The sequence below is a fragment of the Festucalex cinctus genome, chromosome 21 (genome assembly GCF_051991245.1).
Source record: "Festucalex cinctus isolate MCC-2025b chromosome 21, RoL_Fcin_1.0, whole genome shotgun sequence".
NCBI lineage: Eukaryota > Metazoa > Chordata > Actinopteri > Syngnathiformes > Syngnathidae > Festucalex > Festucalex cinctus.
Genome location: NC_135431.1, coordinates 13620274 through 13648273, shown reverse-complemented (window position 1 = coordinate 13648273; position 28000 = coordinate 13620274). Strand labels below are relative to the sequence as shown.

The following is a 28000-nucleotide window of genomic DNA, read 5'->3' as shown; positions in this document are numbered from 1 at the left end:
AATCTGTATCCAAGACGTTCAGTTTTATTTGAATGCATTTCAAAACACAGTGCATTTTCTTCTTTTTTATTAATCAATTTTTCAACGAGGAAGCACTTTGTCATCATAATGAGAACAGAATGAACAATACTTTGCAGCCAACTTTTTATTAACAACATGATCACAAATATTCAGGTGTGTTATTTTTGTTTTAAAAAACGTTTTGCAGTGGCTGTTGTTGGTCAAAAGAGGCATTTAGCTGTTTTGGTCCAAAATAAAAATTAACAAAATCCTTAAAAAAAAAAAAAAAAAGAGAGAGAGAGATTTGGATTGTGTAAATAATATAAAAGCAAATTAATAAAAATGTCCAATATTATCTTTACTATCATATTCTTGTTATACACGAAAACCCTCTGAGAATTATGATAACAAGGGTAATAAAAATATAAACTCCCGGAGACAATAAAAATACTTAAAATTAATGACTTTTCTGATGGACAGCACAGTGATCTTGTGGTTAGCATGTCTGCCTCACAATTCTGAGGTTCTGGTTTAGAATCCTGGCTCTGGTCTTCCCTGTAAGGAGTTTTCATGTTGTCAGGCTTCTGTATTTTAATCCCACATTTCAAAAACATGCATGTTAGCTTCATTTAGGACTCGAACCAGTCCAGGGTATAACCTGCCTCTTGCCCGAAGTCACCTGGAATAGGCTACAGTTCCAGTCCTTACTGAGGATAAGTGCTATGGAAAACGAATGGGAGGGATTGTGTTTATTATATTCATTGCGTTGACCCTCATTTTTAATGACAAAACCCCTATAATCATATATCAATAATGAAGAATATGATAGTAAGGCTAATGATAATTCTTTGTGTTTAATAAACTCCTGGACACCATAAAACTATTTGAATATATTGAATTTTCTCATGTTTTTCACGCCAAAGACAGAGGGGCAAACAAGGAGACAGAAATGTAAAGAAGTGACAGTCTCTTCACACACTCACACACACGGCGCCTCCCCTCAAGTCAATGCACATTTCAAAAACATGGCAGCTACGGCGGCTCCTCGGCCCCACAGCAGACGTCACAGTTTGGGCCTGACTCCTCCTCCTCATCATCGGATAGGTGACATTATGTCGTACTCACTCGACTGAGTTCGTGTCTAATGGCTGTGGGGGAGGGAAAAAACAAACAAAAAATTTGAAATAAATATGACATACAAGCAGATCAGACAATTATTTGATTTATTGTTTTGTATCATCAGAAATACCCATTAGCAGCTCTCTGATTTCACGTCCGTTACATCAGCTAACTGCAATAAATCTGTCTTCATAGGTATATTTTTTAGGAATGTAACGATATGGGCAATATCGTGATATTAAAACTGCCACAATATCACCGTATTTAAAAGGAACACATCAGTTTAAAAAGTCAGGTTGAGTTCCATTTGGTGGCTAGTTTATTAGTGCAATTTAATTCTCATTAGGGATGTTTTGGCTTTCTATGTTTAACATCTATGCCAATGGTCAGGTGAAGGGAATGTAATATGCTTGTGAACTGAGTCAATATGTGGAGGAACTTAATATGTGCGTGCATTAGCATGCAAGTGCCTCAATATTAAGTCTTATTAGAGAGTGTAGGTTGTTCATATGCATTGCTGCAATTTACAAAAGCACAATCTTGTGGGCTTTTTTTTAGTATGAGCTCATATTTTTTTTGACAATATTGTGACCTTTATTAGTATCGCTAACCTCCCCACAATATCGTGATCATTATCGTATCGTGACCTTTATATTGTGATAATATCGTGTTGTGATGTTTGGATATCGTTACATCCCTAATATTTAAAAAAAAAAAAAAAGCCAAAACAGTAAGATATTTGCTTTGATAAGAGCTTAGACTTTACGTAGATATGTTTTCAATGAATTCCCACAATTTATTTGAATATAATGAATCATTGATTGCGTCTGTATATTTTCATATTTATTTTTTGCAAGAGATTGTGGAACATAAATGCAATTTCAGGATCTAGGTTCTCGTTTATTGATTCTTAGACAGCATATAGTGCCACCCAGTGGTCACAAGTGTAAATTACAACTTTAATCCAATTGACGTGCATAGATAAGCCTTTTGAAATTTCATTTTATTTTGCCCTTGTAAAAATGCAGCTTTATTCAACTTCATCTGGAAAATATAAGTCATTATTCTCGTACTTTATTTTGTAATATTGTGACTTAATTTTTTTTCAACATTTTCTAACTTTAATCTCGAAAATATATGTCTTTTAATCTTGTGCTGTAATAAAAAAAAAATGTCAGCGTGGCCCCAATACTATTTCATAGCACAAAATGAATGGGATATGTAATAACAAAAAAAAAAAGTTGTCATTCATAATTACTTTTTCTTATTGATTGATTTTACATTGTCAACGGAGGTAGCGCTCACCGTGAATAATTTCTTCTTTCACTTTGTGCAACTCGCGGAACACTTCTTCCAAGATTTCCTAAAGGGACACACACATCAGTCTTTTCTAAAACAAATACATCGTCTTTTTAATTTAATCCTTAATTTTAAAGTGACCGCTTACCTGTTTCATCCTATCCATGTCTATCGAGTCTGCGTCGCCGCCGCTCCCTGCAGGCCGTACCCTACGTAGTCGTCAATAAAGCAAATATTAAATACATTTTCTACATGATTCTGCGTTACAATAGCACACTATCTCTCTCTCACCTTGAAGCCATGGCCCTGTCTGCAGAGTTGGCCCTTTCCCACGGCTTTTTTGCTCCGTCTATAAGAACAAGATGCGTAACATTCATGTTAGCATGAAAACAACAGTAAAACATCTGGTATCTCCCAAATAATTAAATAAAATGCAATCACGCACCAAGATATTCATGCGATGCTAATAATAATGCTAGCTCACCTGTGGCGTTCTGACCCCCCCTTGTGCTGGGTGAGGAAGAATTTAGGTCATCCTGAATTAAGACACACATACGACACAATATGTTTTGTGTTTTTTTTTAAAACGTGTTTCTGACATTTAGTGATGATAATTTTTAAATATTAGATCATAATTATTGAGGGATAAGGCGCACACTCACACTTTGGTTGTCATCTGGCTTCTCTGATGCTGCTTTTCTTCTGGGAGCAAGAGAAGGTGCCATGTTAGGAAAGTAAAAAAAGAAAAAAAAGAAAGAAAGAAAAAGAAAAAGTATGTAAATAAAATTAAGACACAGTCGTGCTTTGTAATTTTGGCAAATGGAAGATAATTCTTTAAAAATGAGACTTCAAGCTGTTTATTGCCTCTCCTAGCTGAAGTTTACTCTCAAACTAAACAAAGAGAATTACAAATTGTGTATTTAAAACAACCCCATATTTTTTGCATTGCAGTCTGCTAGCCTAATGCTAACATAATGTGAATTGCCATAGACAGGCTCTGCAACAGCATCAGTGTTGGGGTGATTTTTAATTAAACACACACTGGAGCAGCACATAAAGAAAGATAAAACAAGAATTACTCACAGGCATATATTATTTATCCTCTACGGAGAACGACTAATATTGAGAAGCTGAGACCATCTCCATGTACAGCTTATCAATATGTCTGTATTATACTGCCCCCAAGTGGCCAAAGCACGTACACCAAAAAGGAGAATTATGTTGTCCATTGAACTGATGCAAAAATGTGGCAAAAACAGTTACTTTCTTCTATTCTATTTCATTTTCATGACTGTTTGTTTTAATAAAGTATTCTTTATTTACTAAATAAGAAGGTGATATGAGACATGTGGTATATATACATATGTGGTAACCTCAAAACAAGGCAACCAAAGTGAATCTGTAAATGTTCTTTCTGACCTTCGGGCCAAAAGAGCGTTCATCTCCTCCATCAGTCCTCCGTTGCCGCCGCTCGTTCGGTTGACTTCGTTGTTTTTGCCGCTGGACGAACTAGACGAGTTGGACAAGCTCTCCTCTGGCTGGTGAGAGTACAGCAAGATTGTTAAAACGGACAGATGGGGAGGTCATTTGTAGATGAGGTAAAACATTCAAGATAAATCAGACCAAGCTAAATCATTTTAAAAGTTGTGCACGCTCTAAAAACTGAGGATGTGGCTGTGTTCCGAATTAACCAATCATATTTAAACTACTGTTAACTGGGAGTCAGAGATTAACACCACATAATGTTCAGTTGCTCTAAGCAGGCTTTTTTTTTAACGCTTTTTTGAAAAGGCCTCAGTTCCAGCTGGTGAACTGAACTGAACACAGTCACATCCTCACTTTTGAGAGGGTGTGCACACTTGCCATATTATTTCAGGTTAAAAAAATACTTTGTCTCTTAAAAAGATGATCAGAGTTGTCATGTAAATGCTGGAAAAAGTTTGGAAATTCTTTATTTTGGTCTCATTTTCAATAGCACAAAAAATGGCATTTGAACAGTGGTGTGTAGACTTTTACAGCTACTTTATGTATGCATAGTTTCTTTTATCAATAAAAAAATAATACTATGAAACAATATTAACAAACAATTAAATTATAATTAATCATTTCAAAATTTCAAACCTCAAACATTTTTTTAAATCTTATTTACAAATAAAATTGAAGGAGTTATTTTATATGTAAAGCTTTTATTTTTCTATTATTTCCTATCCATTTATTTCTTATCTATTCTTATATTGTCATGATATTCAAAAATAAGAATTAAACATTTATGTATTTTTTTTTTTTACATTTTACAAATGTACAATTTAATAAAATAAATTAAAAAGTGTAATGTATATGTAAAATAGTTTTGGTTTATGTATTTATTTTAAAATGAAATAAACTAATAAATTATTTACTAAAATAGATGTTATTTAACTTTTTTATATACACTAAAAATATGAGCAAAGTATGTAACAAAATAAATAAAAAAATACAATAAATGTAATGTAAGCTATAAAAATAAGAATGGAACATTTATTGTATTTTTTTTACATTTTACAAATGTACAATTTAATAAAATAAATTAAAAAGTGTAATGTATATGCAAAATAATTTTGTTTTATGCATTTATTTTAAAATTAAATAAACTAATTAATGATTTAATAAAATACATAATGTTATTTAACTTTTTTATATACACTAATAATATTAGCAATGTAATAAAATAAATAAAAAATACAATAAATGCAAAGTATATTATGTAAAACTATATATCTAATAATAACAATCACATATCTTATAATGTCATCATTAAGTTTGACAGGCCTCACTCTTTGCACACGCCGCAGCTTGGCGCCGGCGATCATGGCGGCGAGCCCCGTCTGGGCTGGCGGCTCCTCCCCTTGGCTAGTCATTGGCGGCGGCAGCGGCGGAGGCGGGGCCCCGGCGGAGGGCGGCGGAGGTCCAGGGGGCGGTGGTGGAGGCGGAGGGCCCGCTGCCATGCACGCAGGGGGAGGTACAACCGGGGGCGCCACTGAGAGCACAGCGGGGTGGCCTTGGAAAGGAGAACCTGGATGGTAGAAGAACCAGCAAGGGGCGGGTTCTTGAGCGGCCATTTTGGTTGTATATGACATCATCGCTGTGTGACGTTACTACCTGAGTTGGACGAGCGTCGCTCCCGCTCCATGTGGGCCTGCATCTGCTGCTGCTGTTGCTCCATCATCTGCCTGCAGGAGCACGCACAGTACACAAAAACATCATTTGAAGAATCTTCTGTTTATTTGTGTTGCTTGGTACATCGGAAATTTAACTTCTGTTGTTTAAATTTAGTGAGAAAGTATAGTGTATTGTTACGTAGCTCAACTGTCTGCGCATCTGAGAACTTGGAGTTCATGTGTGTGACATGCAGTCAGACACAATGTCTACTTCGACACAAACACACCCATACACAAGCGCGCGCACACAGCTGGCTAATCCTCAACACTACCGCTCTTGTCTTTAGGTTCACTCGGAGTTCATCGGCTGCTTTTGGAGATAATTCACTACCACGCTTTTCCTTTTTAGTTGGTTTAAATATGCTAAAAATTAAAAACTGCACTTCATTATTCCAACAAGTCAACACGATGAATTTTCAGATACATTTTTGTGCTAGTACATGACTTGGAAAGTGACTTGTAAAACAATACTAACGGTATACAGACATGAAATGATTGTTATTTGGGTGGGCGAGGAGATTTTATGGTCAAAGGTCTGTCTTAAATTCAGAGAGCGGGGCCATTTTTTTATTTTTTTTTCCCGAAAAGGATTACATCACCATTCGGAACAGCAAAGAGGATTTGGGGGCTTTTATTTTCCCTATCAGTGATATTATTCGTTTTTGATGCAGTTGCAGCTTGACTTCAGAGTTCAATTTGTTTGGTAGCTAGTAGGGGTGTTAAAAAAAAAATCGATTCGGCGATATATCGCGATACTACATCGCGCGATTCTCGAATCGATTCAATAATAGGCAAAATCGATTTTTTTTTTTTTTTTTTTTTTTTTTTTAGGATTCACACCTTAAGCATGGAAGAATGTTATATGAACGGAACATTAAGCCTTAATATTTTATTTTAATGCTGTTTAAACATGAAACAGATTACAACCTCTATAAGACTGAAATTTCAGATAAATAAATAATACATTTTCATATAAATCTTACACTCTACAAGCTTACTGATTAGTATTTTCTAAATTTGAATGAAAAAAAATCGCAACAATCGACTTATAAATTCGTATCGGGATTAATCGGTATCGAATCGAATCGTGACCAGTGAATCGTGATACGAATCGAATCGTCAGGTACGAGGCAATTCACACCCCTAGTAGCTAGTAACTCACTTTACTCGTATATTAAATCAATTGTCCCCATTAAAATGTAGTGAAATGCCATGAATAGGTTCCAGACACCCCAAAAACGCAGGTATAAACTGGTTTTATAAAGTCCAAGTTGTTTCCGAACTGATGTATTTAGTTGGATGCGAAAGTGCATCGGGGACTTTGGCTCTTGCTGACCCCATGTGAGGGCAATTATAATAACTTCATTGCTCTTTTTTTTTGTATCTGAAATCCAAGACGGCTAAAATTTGTGGCTCTCATAAATCAAGATAGCACTATTAGAAATGAGGAGTGATATTTACATGAAAAAGCCTAATAAAGGTTGATGCACTCAGAAATTCTAAGTAAATTTTACAAGGAGTTTAAGTACAATTTCTGATGCGAAAAAAAAACTACTAGATTTTTTCAAGTAAATATCAATCACCATTTTTCCCCGTATATACATATTTCTGGCCCTGCAGATATTCGACAGAGTAAAATTCTTATAACTGATTATTTTTAAAACTAAAGTAAACTGTGTCCTATAATACCATATTTGTTTACATTTACAACAGAGCTAAAAATCAGATTTTTTTTTTGTGCCAATTTTTTTTAGCGTGGGAATTAGATTTGTCCTACATTGCAATGTGTTTATATGTTAAAAAAAAAAAAAAACATAAAAGAAAAAAAAGCCAATTAATCTGCCAGAAAAAGAGTATACTGTATGTCATGAAAACTATCCACCTTGCTCTCTGGGCTTCCATCTCTTCTGAGCTTGGTCCATTTTGGACTTGGCGCTGCACAGCTGGACCTGTGCAAAAAACGGAGGAGTTAGTAAGCACATAAGGTGAAATCGAGATGAAACATCTACAACAAGCAATAAAGTCAATTAAGCACACAACCACGAGCAATTAAATACATTGAAACCAAAACTTCCACCTTTATGATGCATTATTTGATTAATAACACATTTTAAAGGAGGGACAAATATACTGAAGCACCGTTGTAAACAAAGGACCAAATTGTATCTCACTATATTGATGTTGGCCACCACTAGCTGACCTGAATTGCTTTCTAATCGTCTTTAAACATGTCAACATATCAAACAACACCACACATAAGATACGACACACAATGATTAGATATACAATAGTGCACCTACATGACATGCCGAAGAAGAGGAAGCGACTGTAGCAGACACACAAGCACTGACAAATCCACTCGCTGCTGCCTACCATAGTTCGCCTCGGCCTGCTCTTCCACCTCCTCCTCCATTATCGCCTCACCTGACCACCTCACTTTTGCCCCTCCCCCACTCGACAACTATCCACAGATCATCTGTCATGTAACGCAAACCTCCAGGGCGGCAGAAGTGCGGCGAGCGCCCCGGAGTCATGTTCCCACTACAATTGATACAATTAGAGAGGAGGTGGTGACTTCGCATTAGAGGCAGGGAGGCTACAGCGCCACCATGTGGAGGAAATATGCCCTCACACGACCTCAGTTCAGTGACATTAATTTATTTAATGCAAATAAGAATTAAATAAATACATATTTGTGAATATGCTGCTTTGTGGGAAAAACATCTTGGGACAGCTGGACGATGAAGCATACGCCATGATGCGCTATGGGTAGTGACCCACCTCCGTCCTGGGCGCTGAGTACGCTGAGGGCGAAGAGCATGGCGTTGGAGAAGGTGGTAGCCTCCTCCTTGCTGGCGAAGTTGAGGCCATACACCTGCCGGGCGTCTCTCCATTGGTGGAAGGTTGGAGTGGCCTGGTTGTACTTCAGCCCCTTCACGATGGAGTAGTTAATAACCACCTGAGTACATCGGAGGAGACACGTCAGATATCAGTTTTGAGTGACTATGTGATCATGGACAGATATAAATTCACACTTGGTGTCGATGGTACTAGCCAAATTTTTAACTGGTACTGTATGTGAATAGAGAAGCGGATGTTTAAATTATGTGCGAATGGACAGAAGTTGACGTTTTTCGCATGAGACTGGATGGACAAAATTTTTATATATACTCTGAAAAAAATGAAAGGACAGAAAGAAGTGAAACGTACATCTGCCCCTAATCAACACAAAATGAATGACAGCAAACAGCCAAGACATTTTCAACATAACAATTTTACAATTAATTCAACAGCATATATAAATGACACATGTAAAAATGTTATTATGTGTGTACGTTTATGGACAAATATTTATTTTTATGTGTGTGTGTGCGTGCGTGTGAATGTGTGGTAATGGACATACTCAATTTTACATGTAGGCTACTGTATATACCAGATTTTTCGGACAATAAATCACACTTTAAAAAAAATAAAATAAAATTAATAATAATAATAATAATAATAATTTTAAACTTGGAGCTTGGACTGACCACCAAAATCCCCATTCCCTCATCAGGTTGTGTTTCTTTTGACAGTCGGCAAATAATTTTGCATTACCGCCAGTGGCCACAAGTGGCAGTAATATGACGTATCGCTAGCTTAGCATGTGGCTTCCTTACACCACAAAAAGTAATTACACCAGCAAAACGGCGTAATAAACGACTAGGGTTCTACCTTTGGTCACGATGAGATGCAGGATTCTATTTATGGTAAGCCATTTTAAAGTACAACGAAAAAAAAAACCTCTATCTGTCCTTGTGAACAGACAGTTTATATGACTTGTATGTGAATGTATAGGAAGATGATTACAGCATGTGTGTCTGTGAATGCCTAGAAAGGTAATTGGTTTCTGCGTGTGCGTCAGTAGACTGACAGGTAACGCCATGACACACCTGCTGGTCCTGCAGCTTGACCCCCACCACCCTGAAGGTGTTGCTGGGTGTGTTGTGGTAGATATTGATGCGACTGAAGCCCTGCTGACCCGGCTTGATAGGAACCCACTTCTTGCTGGTGTCGTCGTAAACCATGACCGAGGCCCGCGCCTGGCAGATGCTCTGCTCGCTGGTGGGGGGCAGGGGGAGGGGGACAAAACAACAAACTAATTAAGACACATAGAAGAATATAATGACATGTCACATTGCTGCCTTGCACCTGAAAAGGAAGCTTAATTAACCACAACCTGTTTCTTTCCAGTCTGCCCAGTGTGCAACTTTCATTTAACGAGCAGAAAAACATCGACCATTAGCGACTTTTAGAGGCAGTGGGTGGTCGGCGTCTTCTCCCGGCTTCCTGTGTTTATGCTACGCTACGCTAATTATCTCCTGGCTACAGTACAAAATGAGCCATCCAACACATGAAGCTGAAAAAAAGAAGTCTGCCTTTTTAAAGGGAAAGTCAACCCAAAAATGTTCTATGTGTGAACATGGTACTGATTAGTATTGTGCTTGTGGAATATGAATTAAAGGGATACTTGACGCATTGAGCCATTTTCAACAGTAAAAAGTTAATATTTTGTCCAGAATTAGTTTGATTACTTTTCATATACAATTGATACCTTAAAAAAAATATCCACTTGCTGTTGACTGAATATGACATCACCTGTGCTGAGGATTTGAGAAATGACCAATCATGGCTCAGCTGTTTTCTGGGTTTGGTCAGCAAACTGAGCCATGATTGGTCTCTTATTTTGTGGTGGTTGGTTAATACTTTTGGTGTATTACTGCCACCTCTTGCCACTGGCAGTAATGTAAAATTATTTGCCAACTGTCAAAAGACGACCAATCATGGCTCACCTGTTTTCTGGGTTTGGTCAGCAAAATGAGCCATGATTGGTCTTTACTTACTTTCTCAGCACAGGTGATGTCATCTTCAGTCGACAGCAAATAGAAGAATTCATTTTTAAAGGTATCAATTGTATATAAAAAAAAAATGAAGTTTTGAAATTAATTGTCAACTAAATATTAACTTTTTACTGCCGAAAATGACTCAATCCCTTTATTAAGCAGCAAAATCCACCTGTTTTATCCATCTCAGGGGGCGGCCATTTTGCCACTTGGTGTCCACTGAAAATGACATCACAGCTGCTAAGGCTCCAGTCTCGACCAATCACTGCTCAGCTTGCGAATGTCACATGATTTTGATTCCTATGTTCACAACTATGGACAATTTTGCAATGTAGGAACGAGCGGGAACACATGAAAACTCCACACAAGAATTCAAAACGTCAACTTCAGAACTGTGTCGGATGTGCTTACTGTGTTGTGCTTGTGCATAATAATATAATTCCTTCCAATGTGCTGTCTCTCTCTCACTTTTCAAACTACCTTCCCTTCTCTTTTCTGACGCAGCTTTTTTCTCTTTGCCCCCAGGGTCGATGGTCTAATTTTAGCTCGGCGGAGAGGCAAAGACGCAGATGGGACATCATCTTCTTCTCTTCATTCTCGTCTTGTTCGTCTCATTTGCAAGTCAAGTTTGTTTTCTTGCTCCTCGTCCGTTGTTTTTGTTCCCGGCCTTCTAAGTAATTCCATTTAATTAACGCCTTTCCCCTTTTGCACGTGTGTCTTTTGTCTGCGAAACGCATGGTACAAGTGTGTGTGTGATTACAGTAGGGGAAAGTGGGGCGACAAAGGGCGCCACAGTGAGCAGAGATAAACGCAGTCAGATGGACAAAGCAGCCAGACACAACACTGGAGGCCACACGCGCACACGCACGCACACACATACACTGTCTCATTAAGAAACATCAGCAGATGCTGGACAAGCCCCTGATTGCATTTGGTTTACACAATTAGCGTAAGCGAGGATAAAGGGCTGAGAGTAGATGAACTGATATGTTAATGAACACTTTATTTATTCACGTTTGTTTCAGTGTAATGAACTGATTACACTGTATTGATTGAACAATCGTCACTTTGGTTGGACAACTGCATTGCGTCACTTTGAGCCATTCATTGATATTTTGATGATCTTAGTTATGTGTGACTGTCGTTAGAAGTTACGTACTAGCAAAGAACGCACCTCGTGTACCATCAAAAGTGAGAACTTCGGCTTCTCTACCAGTGCTACTAATTGGGGTGTGATATAAGGTGAGTTTAATTGCTTAATACCATTTTTGTAAAATGCTAGTGTGCATATTTGTGTGATCTCACATCATTTTTTGCTGTTATTTAGACTAGTATGCTAGCTATAGTAGCTAACGCTGCTGATTAGCCTAATGAAGGTGGTTTGTTTGAGTTGAATAATTTGACTGAATACCATCATTTACGTAACATGGGTTCATTAACTAATTTGCTCCCAAAAACGTATACAAATGTTCGATTTTAAATATTGCCATGCTCCCAAAGACGTATTTATGTTTTTTGTTTTTCTATGCTAGAGCATACAGAAGGCTTTGATGCAGCCTCTGAACTGAAAAGAATGCTTGAAGCAAAGGTAGTTACCACAAAAACGGCCAGCAGGTGGCAGCAGAGTATAAGAGATCAACCAGGGCCATGTTGCAAAAGGCTCTTTCCCCCACTGTTTAAAACTGATTTGGGAATAATGATGAAACTTTGCTATATTGTAATGCTAATTGCTGCAAAACGGAAACAGATAAAAACAGGGTTTTTTTCCTGATGAAAGAAGAGACTCTAATCTTTCTTTTGGTAGATTCCATGCTTTTATAACAATAGAACACAATATTCTGTGGGCCTTGCAAAATTCAGTTAAATGGCTGTGAGTGAATGAGTTAAATGTTTTTACACCATCTTGTGGCATCTACACACTATTAGGGAATATTTGTAGATTAAAAAAAAAAAAACCATTAAAAGAAAAAAATGTGTCATTTTACAAGTTTAAAGTTGCCATTTTACAAGAATGAAGTACAAATATTACAATTTTAACGATTGCTCATTTGTGAGAAGAAAGTCAGAATATAACAAAAGTAATTTTTACACGCATAAATTTATAATCCTACTAAAAAAGAAGCACAATTCTATGAAAGTAAAGTTGTACATTACAAGAGGCCAGTTGTAATTTGTGAGTAAAACATCGTAATATTTAAACAACACAAGTACTAATTATATGCATACAAAATTGGAGATTGAAATCCAACTTTTATGAAAATAAAGGCATAATATGACAAAGTAAAAGTATCAGAAAAAAAGATACAATTTAAAGGCTTGCAAGTCATATTAAGAGAAATATTTAATATTTTAATCTACCACAGTAAAGCCAAAATATCACAGGAAAAAAGTTAAAATTTTACAAGAATAAAATTGTAATTGAACAAGAGTGAAGTGGGAATTAAAACAAAACTTTTGCATGGATAAAGACGTAATTTTACAATATATTTTTGGCATATATATATATATATATATATATATATATATATATATATATATATATATATATATATATATATATATATATATGTGTGTGTGTGTGTGTGACATCTTCCGTGATCAAGTTAAGCTAAAGTTGAGTGCTATCATGTTATGTTAAACGGTTACAAAAAGCCAAAGAAAAAGCATTTTAACTACAAATGTGCCTCACACCTTCCGTTAAGGTCAGTTTTAACAAAGTCATTGCAAAGTCATCCCAAATATTCTAAGGTTGATTTTTTGACAGTCAGTCAAACGTATAAAACGTGTTAATAAAAGTCATGTTATTAATAACTCCCTGCTTCCTCCCGCATGAGCGCCTTGCTGAGATTTCTGTCAGAATTCACTGTGGCAGCCCGGGTGACATTTAAAGTGTGTGCGTGTGTGTGACTTATTCATGTCTCCTGGAGAAACTATTCATATTTGATCCGAGTTACTCTGCTTGCGTACGAGTGTATCGCGTGTGTGTGTGTGTGTGTGTGTTTCCGTTTCCTCCCCTCCGATCCGCCTTCTTTGCTTCTCTTTTAGCACAGGAGCCTCATTTATTCATGCTGCTTTCAATGCCGCCGGGACGCTTCGACGCCATTTTCTGTCAGTTGCTGAGAAGCGGCGTTTAAAAGTTGAACTGAGTCGACAAGTTAAAGAAAATAAATTAAACACATGGCTGCATCCTCTGGTGTGTGTTTATGAGCATGTGTGAAAATTTTGACTTCTCATGAAAATGATGTGCGGTATAACATATCAAAACAAAGATAATTCTGGGATGAGCTGGGAATATTTTGACATGCAGATCATTTTAAAGAAAGACCTATTGGATTTTTCTTTAAAATTGCATGAAAATAATGGCAAATTTCTCTTCTTCTAATTTCTAATTTCTAGTTCCTGATATAAAACACCTATTGGAGAGCAGCCGATACTGGTATCAGCCACCGTCGCGAGTAGGAGTGAGACGATATATCGATATTACGATAAATCGTGATACTTTGTCTCCCAATAGATTATCGATACGTCTACGCAAGTATCGTGATATTTGTGCTTGGCGGGCCACTAGGGGGAGCGCTTGGTAAGAGTGGCAGGGAAATGGACGCATGTCTTCAGGCGAAGAAGACTCATCAGCTAAGTTTTATTATTATTTTTTTATTCATTATTATTTATATATATATATATATATATATATATATATATATATATACACATATATGTAAATATGTTTATATATTATATGTATTTATATTATTTTTTTATATGATGAATTATTTGTTATTTGTTTATTTTTATTATTATTTATTGATATTTATTTTATTATTAATTAATTTATTATCATTATTAGTAGTAGTAGTAGTTTTATCATAGATTATCGTGGATTTATTACCTGAGCAATATATCGATAATGGCGGTATCGTCATATCATGAGATAATCGTTATCGTGAGCCTTGTATCGCATATCGTATCATATCGTGAGGTAGCCAGAGGTTCCCACCCCTAGTCGCGAGTACCGATACCTTGAAATTAGGCCGGGTATCGGCGCATACTCATCCATCCCTAATATCAACTTTATTCTTGGAACATTCCAACTTCTAACAATCTTTTTCTTGCACTGTTTGTTATCTTTTATTTCTGCACTTTTAATTATGTAAAGCAGATTGAGTTACCAGTGCCACTATATAAATAAAGCTGCCTTGCCTTACCCCGATAAGGACCGTTCGGACTCGTAGTAATGTGATTTTTTTTACCCCCCTTACAGACACGTTATAATTATTAAAAAAATAAATAAAATAAAATAATAAATGTTAGAGTGGAACTACACAGCCCACTGAGACATATAAACAGTCATCAATTTGTGTTTATTTTCTGTGCGCTACAGTTGTTGATTCTCACACACTCCATCACAGTGTCGCTAAAGGACGAGCTAACAGAAGGTGTCTTTGTAGCGCTCGGCAGCTGCTCCGTGGTAACGTCCAAATCCCCACAACAGTCAACAAACTGTTTTGTGTTTTTGTCTTAACGAAATCTTCCGTGTATAAAGTCGACTGTATGTGTGCGTGTGCGTCTGAGTGCATCCTCTGCTTGACACTATGAAAGCTTCATGAAGCAGAGGAGTAGAGAACAGCTGAGGATTGAAACATTTATAAACACACCCGGCTAGAGCTACATTAGCTCTAATAGAAAATGGACTAAACTGCAGCTAAATAGGCTCCACGGAGAAACTGCCACCGAGAAAAATGAGCCACTTCTGCTAATGACGCTCAGCTGTTGCGCAGTGAAAACGCCTCAGACAAGTGATTGGTTGCCAGCCCATCACTAACACATTTTCATACCCAGTGCAATTCTAGCGCAAAGGGCAGTCTAATTTGTATTTTGCTTCGTTGTGAGATGGAACACACTCGACTCCTGGCCAATCGAAGCGGCTCCCCTCCCTGTAGTGGAAGTTATGGAGTATTTTTGCCACATGCGCAAATGCAGTTTTTCAAAATCACATCTGTATCCATTTATTTTTATGGTAATGTAATAAGAAAAGTTTGAAATGATATTTAAGGTTTTGGAGTCACAGTTTATGCTATATTTACAGTTTACTCATAAACCTTTTGGGGCGGGGGTTAATGTACTCCACACAACTTGATTTTACTCGACTAAAGGAACGAGCTAGATTTCCACCTTTAGCGCTTACACAAATGTAAACTACATTGATGCTAAGATCAATGCTAACTACAGAACAGAAATGTAAATAGATGTTAAACTCCACTGGCAAATCTAGCGCAAAGTCTTAACTGTGGATGGGTGGAGTTTTCATTCTTTTGGTATTTTGCTTCGTTGTGGGATGGAATGCAGCCAACTCCTGGCAAATCGAAACGGTTCCCCTTCCCGTAGTGGAAGTTACGCAGCATTCTTTCTAAATCAAATCTGTATCCATTTATTTTTATGGCAAAGTAATAAGATATACGGAAGCGTATTGCATTCACTTAAAAAAAAATGTCTTGTTTTTCTGACTAATTTTTGGGGGGAGCTTTGTTTTTTTGAGTAATTTTTTCTTCTGTTTTTCTGAATATTTATTTTTTCTGTTTTACTGAATTTTTTTTTTCTGCCATAATTTTTTTTTCTCCAAAAAACAATGGGGAAAAAATTATTCCCAAAAAAAAGAAAGAAAAAGCTCCCAAAAAAATTAGTTAGAAAAACAGGAGATTTTTTTTTTTTCAAGTGAATGCAATACACTTCTGTAAAGATAAGTTTGAAATGATATTTAAGTGTTTTGGAGTCACAGTTTGTGCTGTATTTACAGTTAACTCATTGACCTTTTTACTGGGGTGAATATACTCCACACAACTCGATTTTGCTTGAGTAAAGAAACAAGCAAGATTTCCACCTTTAGCGCTTACACAAATGTAAACTATATAACAGAAATGTAAATAAATGTTAAACTCCACCGGCGAGTTAACGTACTAAATACACACGGTAGCATTGTGCATGTGCTTTGGCTCCGAATATGTTTACGTCGTCTATCTGGGAAACAGAAGCCAGATCCTGTTAATGTTTCCCACTGTGGAAAAAAAAAAAATCAGCTGGCAGGAAATTTTTTTGGAAAGGGAGGGGATAAGTCAGCATAAAGCTCATTTGGCCGCTTGGAGCACTGACAACGGTTTTAATGCTAATTCACGTAATCCTTTTTTAAGGCCATGGAATTTGCTCGCGGGTCCAGCGCTGATGGCTTCAATTATGGAAAAAGAAACCCCGTCATGCTCATATTTTCAAACACTACACGCACTCCACTTGCTGTTTGACATTTGGAGGGAGCCCCCCGAATGAAACACACGCGCACGCACATACACTGATTAGAATGTTGCGAGCACGCACGAGCAGGCTAATCTGTTGGCATGACAACAGCCGTAGAATATTGGCTCTGGCCTAGAAAATATGGCTGCCTGGCTGAGACGAAAAGATGAATGAGCAATGGTGAGATATAAATAAATAAATGAGTTAGTGAAGCAAAAAAAGAAAACAAAAAACCCGACAATCTACTCATTAACAGAGCAATAATACGCCACATCCTGACTGATCCTTGCATAATGATCACGCTCAAATATCTCATGAGGACGCGGCTGGCACTTCCATTACGAAATACAGCACAAATGGTCCAAAGTAATGGGACACATTCTTTAATTAATCAATTAATAGAATCAGTCAATGATTGTTGAAAAAAATCTGACATCGTCTAAGTCTTCCTCGGCAGTAGTTGGCGCTATACTGCGGCAGTTTGACAAATGGGCGAATTAGAAAGAAAGGTCTTTATTTACTATTTGTTATTGTGTTAAAGGGGAAGTCAACCCCAAAAAAATTCTTTACAATGATATGGTGTCCCTACTAGTCAAAACATGGCATGCTGATTAATGTTTGTGAAATATGAATTAATCAGGTATATCAACCAATTTTTATCCATCTCAGTGGGCGGCCATTTTGCCACTGCTGTCGATGGAGAATGACATCACAGTTGCTCAGGGCTCAGGTAACAACCAATCACGGCTCGCTTGTTGTCCGAGTTTGATCACGTGACATTAGCAATCTGAGCCGTGCCGTGATTGGTCATTACCTGGGCACTGAGCAGCTGTGATGTCATTTTCAGTCGACAGCGAGTTGCAAAATGGCCACCCCCCACCCCCTAAAATGCTTTATTCATTTTCCACAAATATTATTGTAATGACAATGTTTGGGTTGACTTCCGCTTTAAATGAAATTTTATATAACAAAAGTAATGAAGGAATCAGTAGGGATGTCACGATAAGGGCAATATTCTGATATCGTGATACTGAAACTGCCACAATATCGTCGTCGTCATGTTAACAATATTTAAAAGGAACACACCTGTTAAAAAAGTCAGGCTGATTTCCATTTGTGCAGTTCTAGCACACTCTAGTGGCTAGTTTATTAGTGCAATTTAATTTTCATTAGGGATGTTTTGGCCTTCTATGTTTAAAATCTATGCTAATTGTCAGATGAAGGGGACCTAAATTGCTTGTGAAGCGATCAATGTGTGCTTGCATTAGCAAGTAAGAGCCTCACTGTTATTAGAGATTGTAGGTGATTTATATGCATTGCTGTTATGTACAAAAGCACAATATTGTGCTTTTTTTTTTAGTATGAGCTCTTTTTTTTTTTTTTTACAATATTGTAATCTTCTTTAAATATCGCCAACGCCCCCACAATATCGTGATAATTATCGTATCGTGAACTTTATATTGTGATAATATCGTATTGTGATATTTGGATATCGTTACATCCCTAAGTATCAGTAGCAGTACCTGATACTCGTACTAGTATCAGTCTGAAAAAAAAAAAAGTGATTTTTCCCAATTATCATCCGAAGTAGTCAACGCTGCCTCTTCTTTAGTAAGATATCAACTCCCTGTTCTCAGCCACATTATTAGTGAAAGTTCACATCAGGCTTCAGTTATTTTCCATCTCTGATAAATTGGCCAGAGTGGAGTCTGTCTCGCCAGCGTCTCCATTAGGAGCTTAAGGACATTTTATTATTTTCGCTGACATGACCTTCAAGTCACCTTCGGGGGGGGTTTGACAATTCAGTCCATGCAAGCTCAAAGCCTGGAGAACATTTCTCGTTATGACCGCTTTAAACTCAGCTGCATTTAGACACCGTGCTTGATAATGCCGACATAAAAGCGTCTCATTAAACTTTCACATCGACCTCCTTCCTCCTGCCTCCCCCCTGCTGATATTGCTGTACATCTCTCAGCATCAGCAACCAGGAAACTCTTTAATGCTTTATGGGAACACATGCAGGGAAAAGAACCCCCTTTTCAACAGACTCAGAAGTCCTTCTCACGAAGAGATACCACAAAATGGCCGTAACAAAAGGTCTGGAATTTATTTGACAGAGCCTTTTACAAAGAACCCAGCAGATATTGATGTCACTGTGTGCACTTCAACAAAGTGACAGTTAGATGACAGTGTCTGACAGTGACAATTCAACTCACGTCAACTCAACAAGACAAGAGAAGTTAGTTTCAGGTGTTAAACTTTTATATCCTTGGCTCGGCATTACCATCTATACACACACCGGCCTCTTTTACACATGTGATACTACTGCCAAAGGCTTTAAAATGCCGGGTCCATTTCCCACATACCGCTAAATGTCAAAGTTGTTTATACAGAAGAGCAACATGAAAAAAAAATGCACAAAATCCAGGCTTTTACAAACAATGAACAAAGTGGAAAATTGCTGAGTCAGCTATATTTTATAACAAAAAAAAAAAAAAAAAAAAATCAAGCCGTTCTCTCCACACCATGTCAATCAAATATCACTACAACAACCTGGAAAAATCTATGCTAACTCATCCAGCATCTTACGCCTAAAAATTGAGTTGTGAAATTATGTCCGCTTCAAGCTATAGTGGCTGGGCTTTTCCACTCCATGACAATAGGGCACTCTATGTCGGTCACGACAGCCTGAAGCCCTGATACACACTGACTGTCAAGTCAGACAGTAATTAAAAAATAATAATAATCCCCCTTCCTTGTTATGCTGCCCTTTTCTATGTAATGTGTGCACACTCACAACTGACAACGAGGCGCTCTAAAGTAGTCATGCCAGCAGACTATTTGAAGGGAAGATGCATTTTCTGACTGCAGGCATACGCTGAAAAAATGGGGACTTGAAAAAGCCTAGTAAAAGATGACGCACTCAGAAATTCAAAGTACATTTTACGAGGAGTTTAACTAGAAATTTTGATGTGAAAAAAACTGACTATATTTTTTTCCAAGTAAATATCAATCCACATTTTCTTCAGCGTAGCAAGCTTGCTAACTTCATGTCACATTTGCGCTGGATAACTGATGACGCAAACAAAGCTGGCGACTCATGCCTGTACTGTAATTCTCAGTCATTGTGCATGTTTTCATCTTCATTCAAACATGTATATTATTGTATTTAGAAACAGATCTCTAAATTCACTTTAAAGAGTTTTAAATTATCAAATCTATCAAACATAATAATAAGCATGTGCGCAACGACACAGTGGTCAATAATACATCCTTGATGACGCTCTAAACAACAAACACATAAAAAAAAAAACACAACGGTAAGTGTTATTTCTTCCAAAATCAATATTTGACCTCCGATTGTTATGACTCGACAGAGTCGATGAAGAAGCAGATCCCAGAAACGCAGGCTCAGAGGAGGAATATACAATCTCGATTTATTTTTTGACAATCCGAACAAACAACGCTTGCTCGCAGGCAAGACTATATGAATTACAGAAAACACTTGCAAAAGGCAAGGAGCACTAACGTAACCGAAAACACTTGCACCCGGCAAGGACTACACGAAATATCACACGGAATCAATCAAACAAGTAAAGGCAACAAAAAGCGACGCGGATACTCACACGTGGATACAAAACTAAACCAAGGACGAGAGCAAATTCAAGTTTTACCAACAGGAGACCGCAGAGAACACTTGGACACGATGGTGAGCAAGTAATAATCCGACAGCCGGCAAGAGCTGCTCGGAGTCCTTTTAAAGTCCTGATTGCCAATGTGGAGCAGGTGCGGCGCTGGGGAGCGCCCCCCTCGTTACTGGCACTGAAACACAAAAACACAACAGGGCTGAGATCCGAACCATGACACCGATTGATTACCTCAGATGCACATCTGTGTTTGCATGAGATCCATCTCCCAGTTGTCAACTTGCTAAGGGGCCATTAGGCTAAGTGCCCTGGATTGCAGCGGGACTTGGACGTCTCACAGTCACATCTGTAATTGGCTGTGACGCGTCCGCGGCGGACATGTTGTTGCGTGCAGCCGTGACCCATCACTTCCGTGCGTCCGCTGACCCAGAATAGTGACAAATTCCCAACAGTGCTTTCCCCGCCGCCTGTTTGACTTAGGCCCTAATCTGCCGGAGCGCGCCGCGTGGACGGGAATAACGCCCGTTTGCTGTCCCTTTAGTGATCCTGGAAAACTATTAGATGTAATCCTCAAGAAACAGAAAACAGAATCAAAATTATTTTTACTTTGGTTTCAGTGTGACAAGTAAAAAGCTAGATGGAACAATCACAGAGTCAAATGAATTCAACATTGACAAAGGCATGATGTTTTGCAAAAAGAGTGCTTGGAAAATTACAAATATAAATTTGAGATTTTATTTTAACACCATATCACCCTGCCTTACCTGAAACCATCACAAATGCACTGTTATCTAACAAACTAACAGCAGAGCTAGCTAAATGCCTCATTTCAATGCTAATAATCCCGCCCAAACATTCATATCCACTTAGGTGTCCTCTTGATTGTTCTCTAATGAGACATTATTGCTTTAAGCTTTAATATTCCTTCATATTAAAAAACACAAACTGTCTTGTAGCTGGGCTATCCAGCTAGCAGCATCATTAGCAGTTGCAGCCGAGCGTCATCCAACATTAGCATGAATATGCAAAATCATGCTAACACAATGTTTAGCGTCTCATAGCGCTTTCTAACAAACCCTCATGACTCAAGTAATTAGGTAATTACTAGTAAAGTGTTTAATTATCAGATGGTGTAACTGCAGGGTTAGCGCAATTATGAAAATGATGACAGTGGACAATGTGAATTCACTTGGCAAAGACAAATACTATTAAAGCTAATGATGGCTTATGATGATAATATAACGGCTCAAGCTCAACATATTTCTCCATCACCTCCTTAGCTAATCCATCCATCCATCCATCCATCCATCCATCCCTGACAAGTATGACTCTTGCTGAAAGCTGCCATTTTTTAATGCTAATGTTTGATTGACATGGGCGACATAAACAGTGGAGATGAGGGAGGATGCTTGGTATAGTGACCGTGATATAGTGAAGCATCACAGCCCTGTAAACCTGTTCCAACAGCGGGGTGCCACTGCCAAAGGAAAAAGCTTCTTAGCCAAGCTGAGTCCCTTAAAGCTGCACTAATCAGAGCTGTTAGAAGAGGCACGGTCAAACATATCACAATCTGCAAAGCCAGGACAACTGCTGCTTTGACGGAATAAAAAATATAGCAGGAGACTCCTACTTGATTCTAAAAAGTAAGCGGAAGAACGAGAATAATTCTACAATTAATATCGATACAAATACACTGAAGCTGGTTGTATTTTGGAAAAGTTTAATGATGATCAACTCCGGGCCTGCAGGTGGCGGCGTTACGCAATAAAAAAAGCAGCTGACGCACTAGTTTTTGAGCTGTGCTGTTAAGAAACAGACATGATTTACTGGTAAGCAGCAAAATCCACCCATCAGCATCCATATCTGGGAGCATCCATTTTGTTTTGTGCTGCCACTTGCTGTCGACTGAAAATGACATCACAGTTGCTCGAGACAGGCAATGACCAATCATGGCTCACTGGCAAAATGGCCACCCCCCTGAAATGGATAAAAATGGGTGGATTTTGTTGCTTAGCTCATATTCTACAAAGGCAGTATTTAAAAGAATGCCGAATATAAATTATAAATATAAATTTGAGGGTTGACTTCTCATTTTTCTGCTGGAAAACCTGTTCAATTTCTATAATGGCAAATCCTTCCATGACAGTGAAGTGAAACTGAACATTAGCCAGTTAGGAAGATTAGCAACATTACTCTTGCCATACCCAAATTGACGAGCAACTGATTGCGTTGTGTGAATGTCAAACGTTTTGAAGCTATTCACCAAAAGAAAAATGACAATAAATAAAGTTTGCTACTGCAACAATGTAGTCACCAGATGAGCCTACAGTTAAGCTAGCTTCTTCATCTGCTGCTAGTGCTCGCACTACTACTAAGACGACTACTACTACCTGGTCAGCAATGCATTTTACAGCCATTTGTTGAACACCAGAGGAACAGTAAAACACAAAAACAATGGACACACTAATGTAAGAGCTGTTGTCAGTCACAGCTCACGCCAAGACACTCACACACCAATATCACATGACAGCAGGCCCCGCCTCTTGTTCAATACAATGTGTTTTAAACATGTTTAAAGAAATTTAGAGGGTTTAGAGGGTTCTCTGTAAACAGATTTCATTTATGCACAAAGATTGACACTCGCTTCTACCCACAAGCTTAAAAAGTAACATCTTAGTAACATTTACACAAAATCACACAATTGACATCCGTAATTGTCAGCAGTAAACACGAGGGCCGCCTGCAGATGCAACACAGGTGCACCGATGCCGGCATGGAGAACAAAGGATGCGCTCGGGGAGGCGTCCGGAGAGCCGCCACGTTTGCGACGCGACTGCGGCGTTGTCAGCCCCTCCGACGGCCGCCACCATCACCGTAGCGCACTTGCCCGGCTTGATGCGCCTTCACTGGCCATCAATGCTGCTCCTGGGGGCCAAATACGCTAGTGTGCATCCCCACCTCCTCCTGCCCCTCCTCCCCTCTGCAAGGCCACAGTAGCCATTGAAGGAGAGCCATACTCAGTCACAGACTAAATCACTACTTCCTGTAAAAAAAATAAAATTAAAATAAAATAAAATCCTACCTGACTTTGAACTCGCTTATCTGCGGTTGCGCACCCGGCTCGGCACAGTAGATCTGCGGGAAGTAGAAGCGGTGCGACTGCAGGTTGATGTCCATGTCGGCGTATAAAGAACGCAAAATCCCCCCTTTACAGTCTCCTTTTTCTGCTTGGTCCGGGCTTCCGTAGAAGACGTCAGAGTTCAAGAGGCGACATAGCACCTGAAATGCTAGGAAGGCATCACCTCCTCTGTGGCTTAAAAAAAAAAAAGGCCCACTAACCTATATCCCAACTCCTTGAATGAACAAAGATGACTCCACAGTCCGCAGAGATGACAATGCCGCCTCCCTCCCGAGGAAACGAAAGGAAAAGCTAGATCCCAGTCAGTGGCAAGATCCGGATGAGAGTGAGCGAGGTTGCTCCGTATAAAGACAAAAAAGAGAGAGTGCGATGGAGAGAGATTCCCGGTGCTTTGAGGCGTTGCCCTCGCGCTGCCTCTCCTCTCGGTGTCTCATTGGATTACCTACTCCCTCTCCATCCATCCCTCCCCTCCCTTTCTCCCCTCCCAGCTGTGTCGGGAGCTGGTCCTGCCATCCCTCCCTCCCTCTCTCTCTCTTCCCCTCTCCTCCTCCATCACCATCAACCACCTCCCCCTACCATCTGCTGGATTGGGCGAGCGTAAAACCACGTGGACAGAGAGAAAGAGAGGGAGTGAGGGAGAATTTAATTCATCCGATGGCTCACATCTCAGGACAAACACACATATACACACACTTTCACAGGTTGTTCATTAACAGAGTAGTAGGACGCAGGTGGAGAGAGACAATGAGACAGTGATGTACTGCAGCGAGTGGCTGTGAATGGAAGCACATTGGCATGAAATGTAAATTGTGATTAATCAGTTTCGAAAATAGGGGGCCAGTTATCAGACTAAAAAACAGCTATTGAATATAGAGCTGCTCGATTATAAAGAAAATATTAAATACAATTAATTTGGTAATAATTGAAATCACGATTAGGATTGTTTTTTGGCACAAAACAAGAATATGTTTAAACGTGTAAAAAATATTAAGACAAATACATTTCTTTGAAACACTATAATTATTAGGGATGTAACGATAATGTCACGATATTAAAAGCAGCACATCTGTTAAAAAAAGTCAGGTTGATTTCCATTTGTGCAGTTCCAGTACCCTCTGGTGGCTAGTTTTTTTTAGTGCAGTTTAATTTTCACAAGGCATGTTTTGGCCCTTCTATGTTTAAAATCCACGCTAATGGTCAGATGAAAGGGGCAAGTGATATGCTTGTGAACAGTCAATATGTGGAGGAACTCAATGTGTGCTTCCATTAGCAAGTAAATGCTCAATATTAAGTGTTATTGGAGATTGCGGGTTGTTTATATGTATTGTTATGCACAAAAGCACAATTTGTCTTTTTAGTCTGAGCTCTTTTTTCTTTTTCTTTTTTTTACAGTATTGTGACCTTTTTTGTATCGACAACATCCCACAATATTGTGATAATTATCGTATCGTGACCTTCATATCATTATAATATCGTATTGTGATGTTTGGATATCGTTACATCTCTAATAATTATACAAGTTCGTTTTGGACCAAACAAGGTTTATTAAATTAGTCATTTTAAAAATAAAAAAGGTGCAAATATATAGGCTACATTTAAACAACTCAAAATTATTGTGAATAATCTTTTATTTTTCTTTACGATTATGCCGATTTTTTAATTGTAAATGTAATAGTTGAAATTGTAATTGATTGCTTGCACAGCCATAATTAAAATATAAATAAATATTTCTTTCATAATTTAAAGAAAAAAGTCACTTTATTACATAACTACATAAAATAAATTAGTGCATTTTTTTTTTTAAATTAATAACAGTCAAAATCAGTGGTTCCCAAAGTGTGGTACTAGTACCACTAGTGGTACGTGGAATCCTTTGGTAGTACGCAAAAAAATCACTGGCAAAATACCATTCTGTTGTATTTATTTTTTAAGTACAAAACATTAGCATTTAATCATTAAAAATCAGATTAATTGGCCAAGTATGTAAACACACAAGGAATTTGTCTTCACAGTCACAACCTGTCCGAGACCGCACGGAAGCCTGGAGGTTCGCGAATTAGCGCCGCGCTGTTTGTTGTTCAACTTTTATTAATATTAATGATATATTATTAATTATTTAGAAAAAAATGTACTAAACTTTTAGTACATTTTGTTAGCTTTTTAAATTAATAACTTCCTCAGTCATCTTTAACCGACAGTCAGAATATCAGTCAAAAATTCCAGCGTCCTTGCCAAATTTCTTAGTCACCCATGGTCATGGTTAATCTGCAATCGAAGCAACTGCATTCTTTGTTTGTTAAAGTAGTTGTTTTTTTTTTTTTTTTTTTTCTGAAAAGTATTCAAAAATGACCTTGGCAATTAAGCTATTTTGCTAATGATTTTTTTTTTTTTAATGTAAATCATTTTTGACAAACACTTAGGCCTACTACGATAAATTAACTGCTCATAATCAAGGAAATTTAGTCCAATGCCCATTCCAACTGCCAATAAACACATACCTGGTACTCTCTGCAGTTGAGTAGACTGTCACTACATACACCAGAAGATTTTTTATTTTTTTTTAATGCCCGACATTGCTGGGTCACACTCTTCATCAAATCAGACTTCCAGTCATCCAACCTTTGACCCATTAATATTGACATGCTCTCTCATCTTTCGCAGATGCACGCAGATTATAAATGATGTACAGCTCTAAAAATAAATAAATAAATAAATCATAATCTCTGCAGCAATCATGGTTTGGAAGCAATAAATCCCTGCCATATTTACACCACGCACACTCTCTTTCTAGTACACAGCTCTCAGGCTGCGTCCCGCTGCGTTTGGCCACTAGGATTCTTTAATTGATCCACTGACATTGCTCTATTGTGCACTGCAGTTTAGTCCTAGTTTACCCGGCAACACACACAAGTACAGTATTCAAATACGCAGGGTTATTCTTACTGTTATGCGTTATTTATAGGGAAAACATTATGGCAACATTACTTTTTTTTAATTGCTTGTGTAGAAATAGTTTTGTCTAATTTGCATACAGTATGTTTCGCAGGTAGGCCTGCATCTTGGAAAGGATTCAGTTCAACGTTAGGCCTATATGGTTTTCCTCCATGGATGATATTTTTAGTTTTCTGGTTACCGAAAGTCCAGAAATCAAATTCCGCCCATGCATTACTGGCCACCTGCACTGATGTCACCCAAAATGCACTAAAGTGACAGGTCACATGATCTCACACCTGACGCCGGATGTTTCCCTGACATATGCAGTCAAGTTAAGGTTGTCAGAGGGCGTTTGCATGATTGTTAACATTGTCACTGATATGAGTCACCATGGATGCAGCTGCACACAAGCAGGGCACACACACTCGTTGCAATATTAGCTACACTTGAGACATCTAATGAAGATGAACTGTATCTAAAAGTTGTGCCTTCATAGTTTGAAATGTAGTTACGGCCTACGAAAGGGTTACTAAACCAGGCAGCTCACCTCTTTGCCCTTGTCCCGCATTTTAACCGGCAAACATCTACTATTATTATTAATCATATGGGTCACAATGGAAGCCATCAATACGCATCAGGCAGTGCTGGTGACATTCGGTGCCGCACATCGATCCCGCTATTGGACAGTGTGAGCGAGTTGGGTTTGGGTCACAATGAGGACGCTAAACACGCAACCAGAACAAAGTCAGTCAAGAAAACAAATATATCATCAATACCAGCTGGGCAATTCATTTAATACCATTGACAAATTTTAACTATGCATTTGGCCTCTACATAACACAATCATCGCCAAACAAACAAATAAAAAAGTAAGAAAAGAAAGAAACAAAGCAGCTTGCCATGAAACAAGGGCAATGATCCTGATTGGTTGTAATATCCGGAAGTGAACATCAAATTAAAAGGCGGGTGGTTTGTGCGCATGCTCAACACTCATGCGTCCGTACGTGGTCGGTGAACACGGCCGGCCAATCACAACAAGCGCACCTTATTTCAGGAGCAGGTGATGAAAGGCCCTCACACGAGCTAACATTCAGTGTAAATATGGCAATTTTAGCATTTAACCGGGTTGTTCAAAGACACAAAAATAGCAAAAAAATTATTCTTACCTCATCTTAGCTCTCCTATGCCTGTGTCAAACATCCAGCGGCTCTTTGGTGATGTTGAAACTGGCGTTGGTAGCGCCTCCTGCCGCCACCTCAATGTGCAGATGTTAGCTTAGTACTTGGAAGAGGAGGAGGGGGACTAGGAAGGAGAAAAGGCGGCAATGTGGAGGGAATGCCACGCGACTGGCCACAGTTTTCTGGTCGAACGTGTTTGTGTGTGAGTGTTTTTAAATAAATAGTCGCGGTGGTGCTGTGTCACGACAGTAAGCCGCAGTCCCAGGGCCGACAGGCCGGGCGGAGAGCGGCTGCTCGGAGGTACAGGGATGCCATCATT

The 28000-nt window shown here is 38.4% G+C and overlaps 1 protein-coding gene across 3 annotated transcripts; it reads right to left on the bottom strand.

The window, feature by feature from the left end:
* Positions 1-2: 2 nt before the first annotated feature.
* Positions 3-27999, bottom strand: evlb (Enah/Vasp-like b). Of its 3 annotated transcripts, none has more exons than XM_077511164.1 (13): positions 27670-27999; positions 9548-9716; positions 8397-8574; positions 7498-7564; positions 5557-5627; positions 5232-5470; positions 3838-3956; positions 3081-3120; positions 2903-2954; positions 2710-2767; positions 2567-2627; positions 2425-2482; positions 3-1148 (listed from the first exon to the last, which is right to left on the bottom strand). In XM_077511164.1, exons 1-13 carry the CDS (start codon positions 27672-27674, stop codon positions 1111-1113), a joined length of 1155 nt encoding a protein of 384 aa, XP_077367290.1. In that variant the 5' UTR covers positions 27675-27999; the 3' UTR covers positions 3-1110. The 3 variants fall into 3 exon arrangements, with proteins under 3 accessions (XP_077367290.1, XP_077367288.1, XP_077367289.1); XM_077511162.1 differs by lacking the exon at positions 27670-27999 and adding an exon at positions 23513-24022; XM_077511163.1 differs by lacking the exon at positions 27670-27999 and adding an exon at positions 23513-24022 and having other exon boundaries at positions 3081-3117.
* Position 28000: the final 1 nt, after the last annotated feature.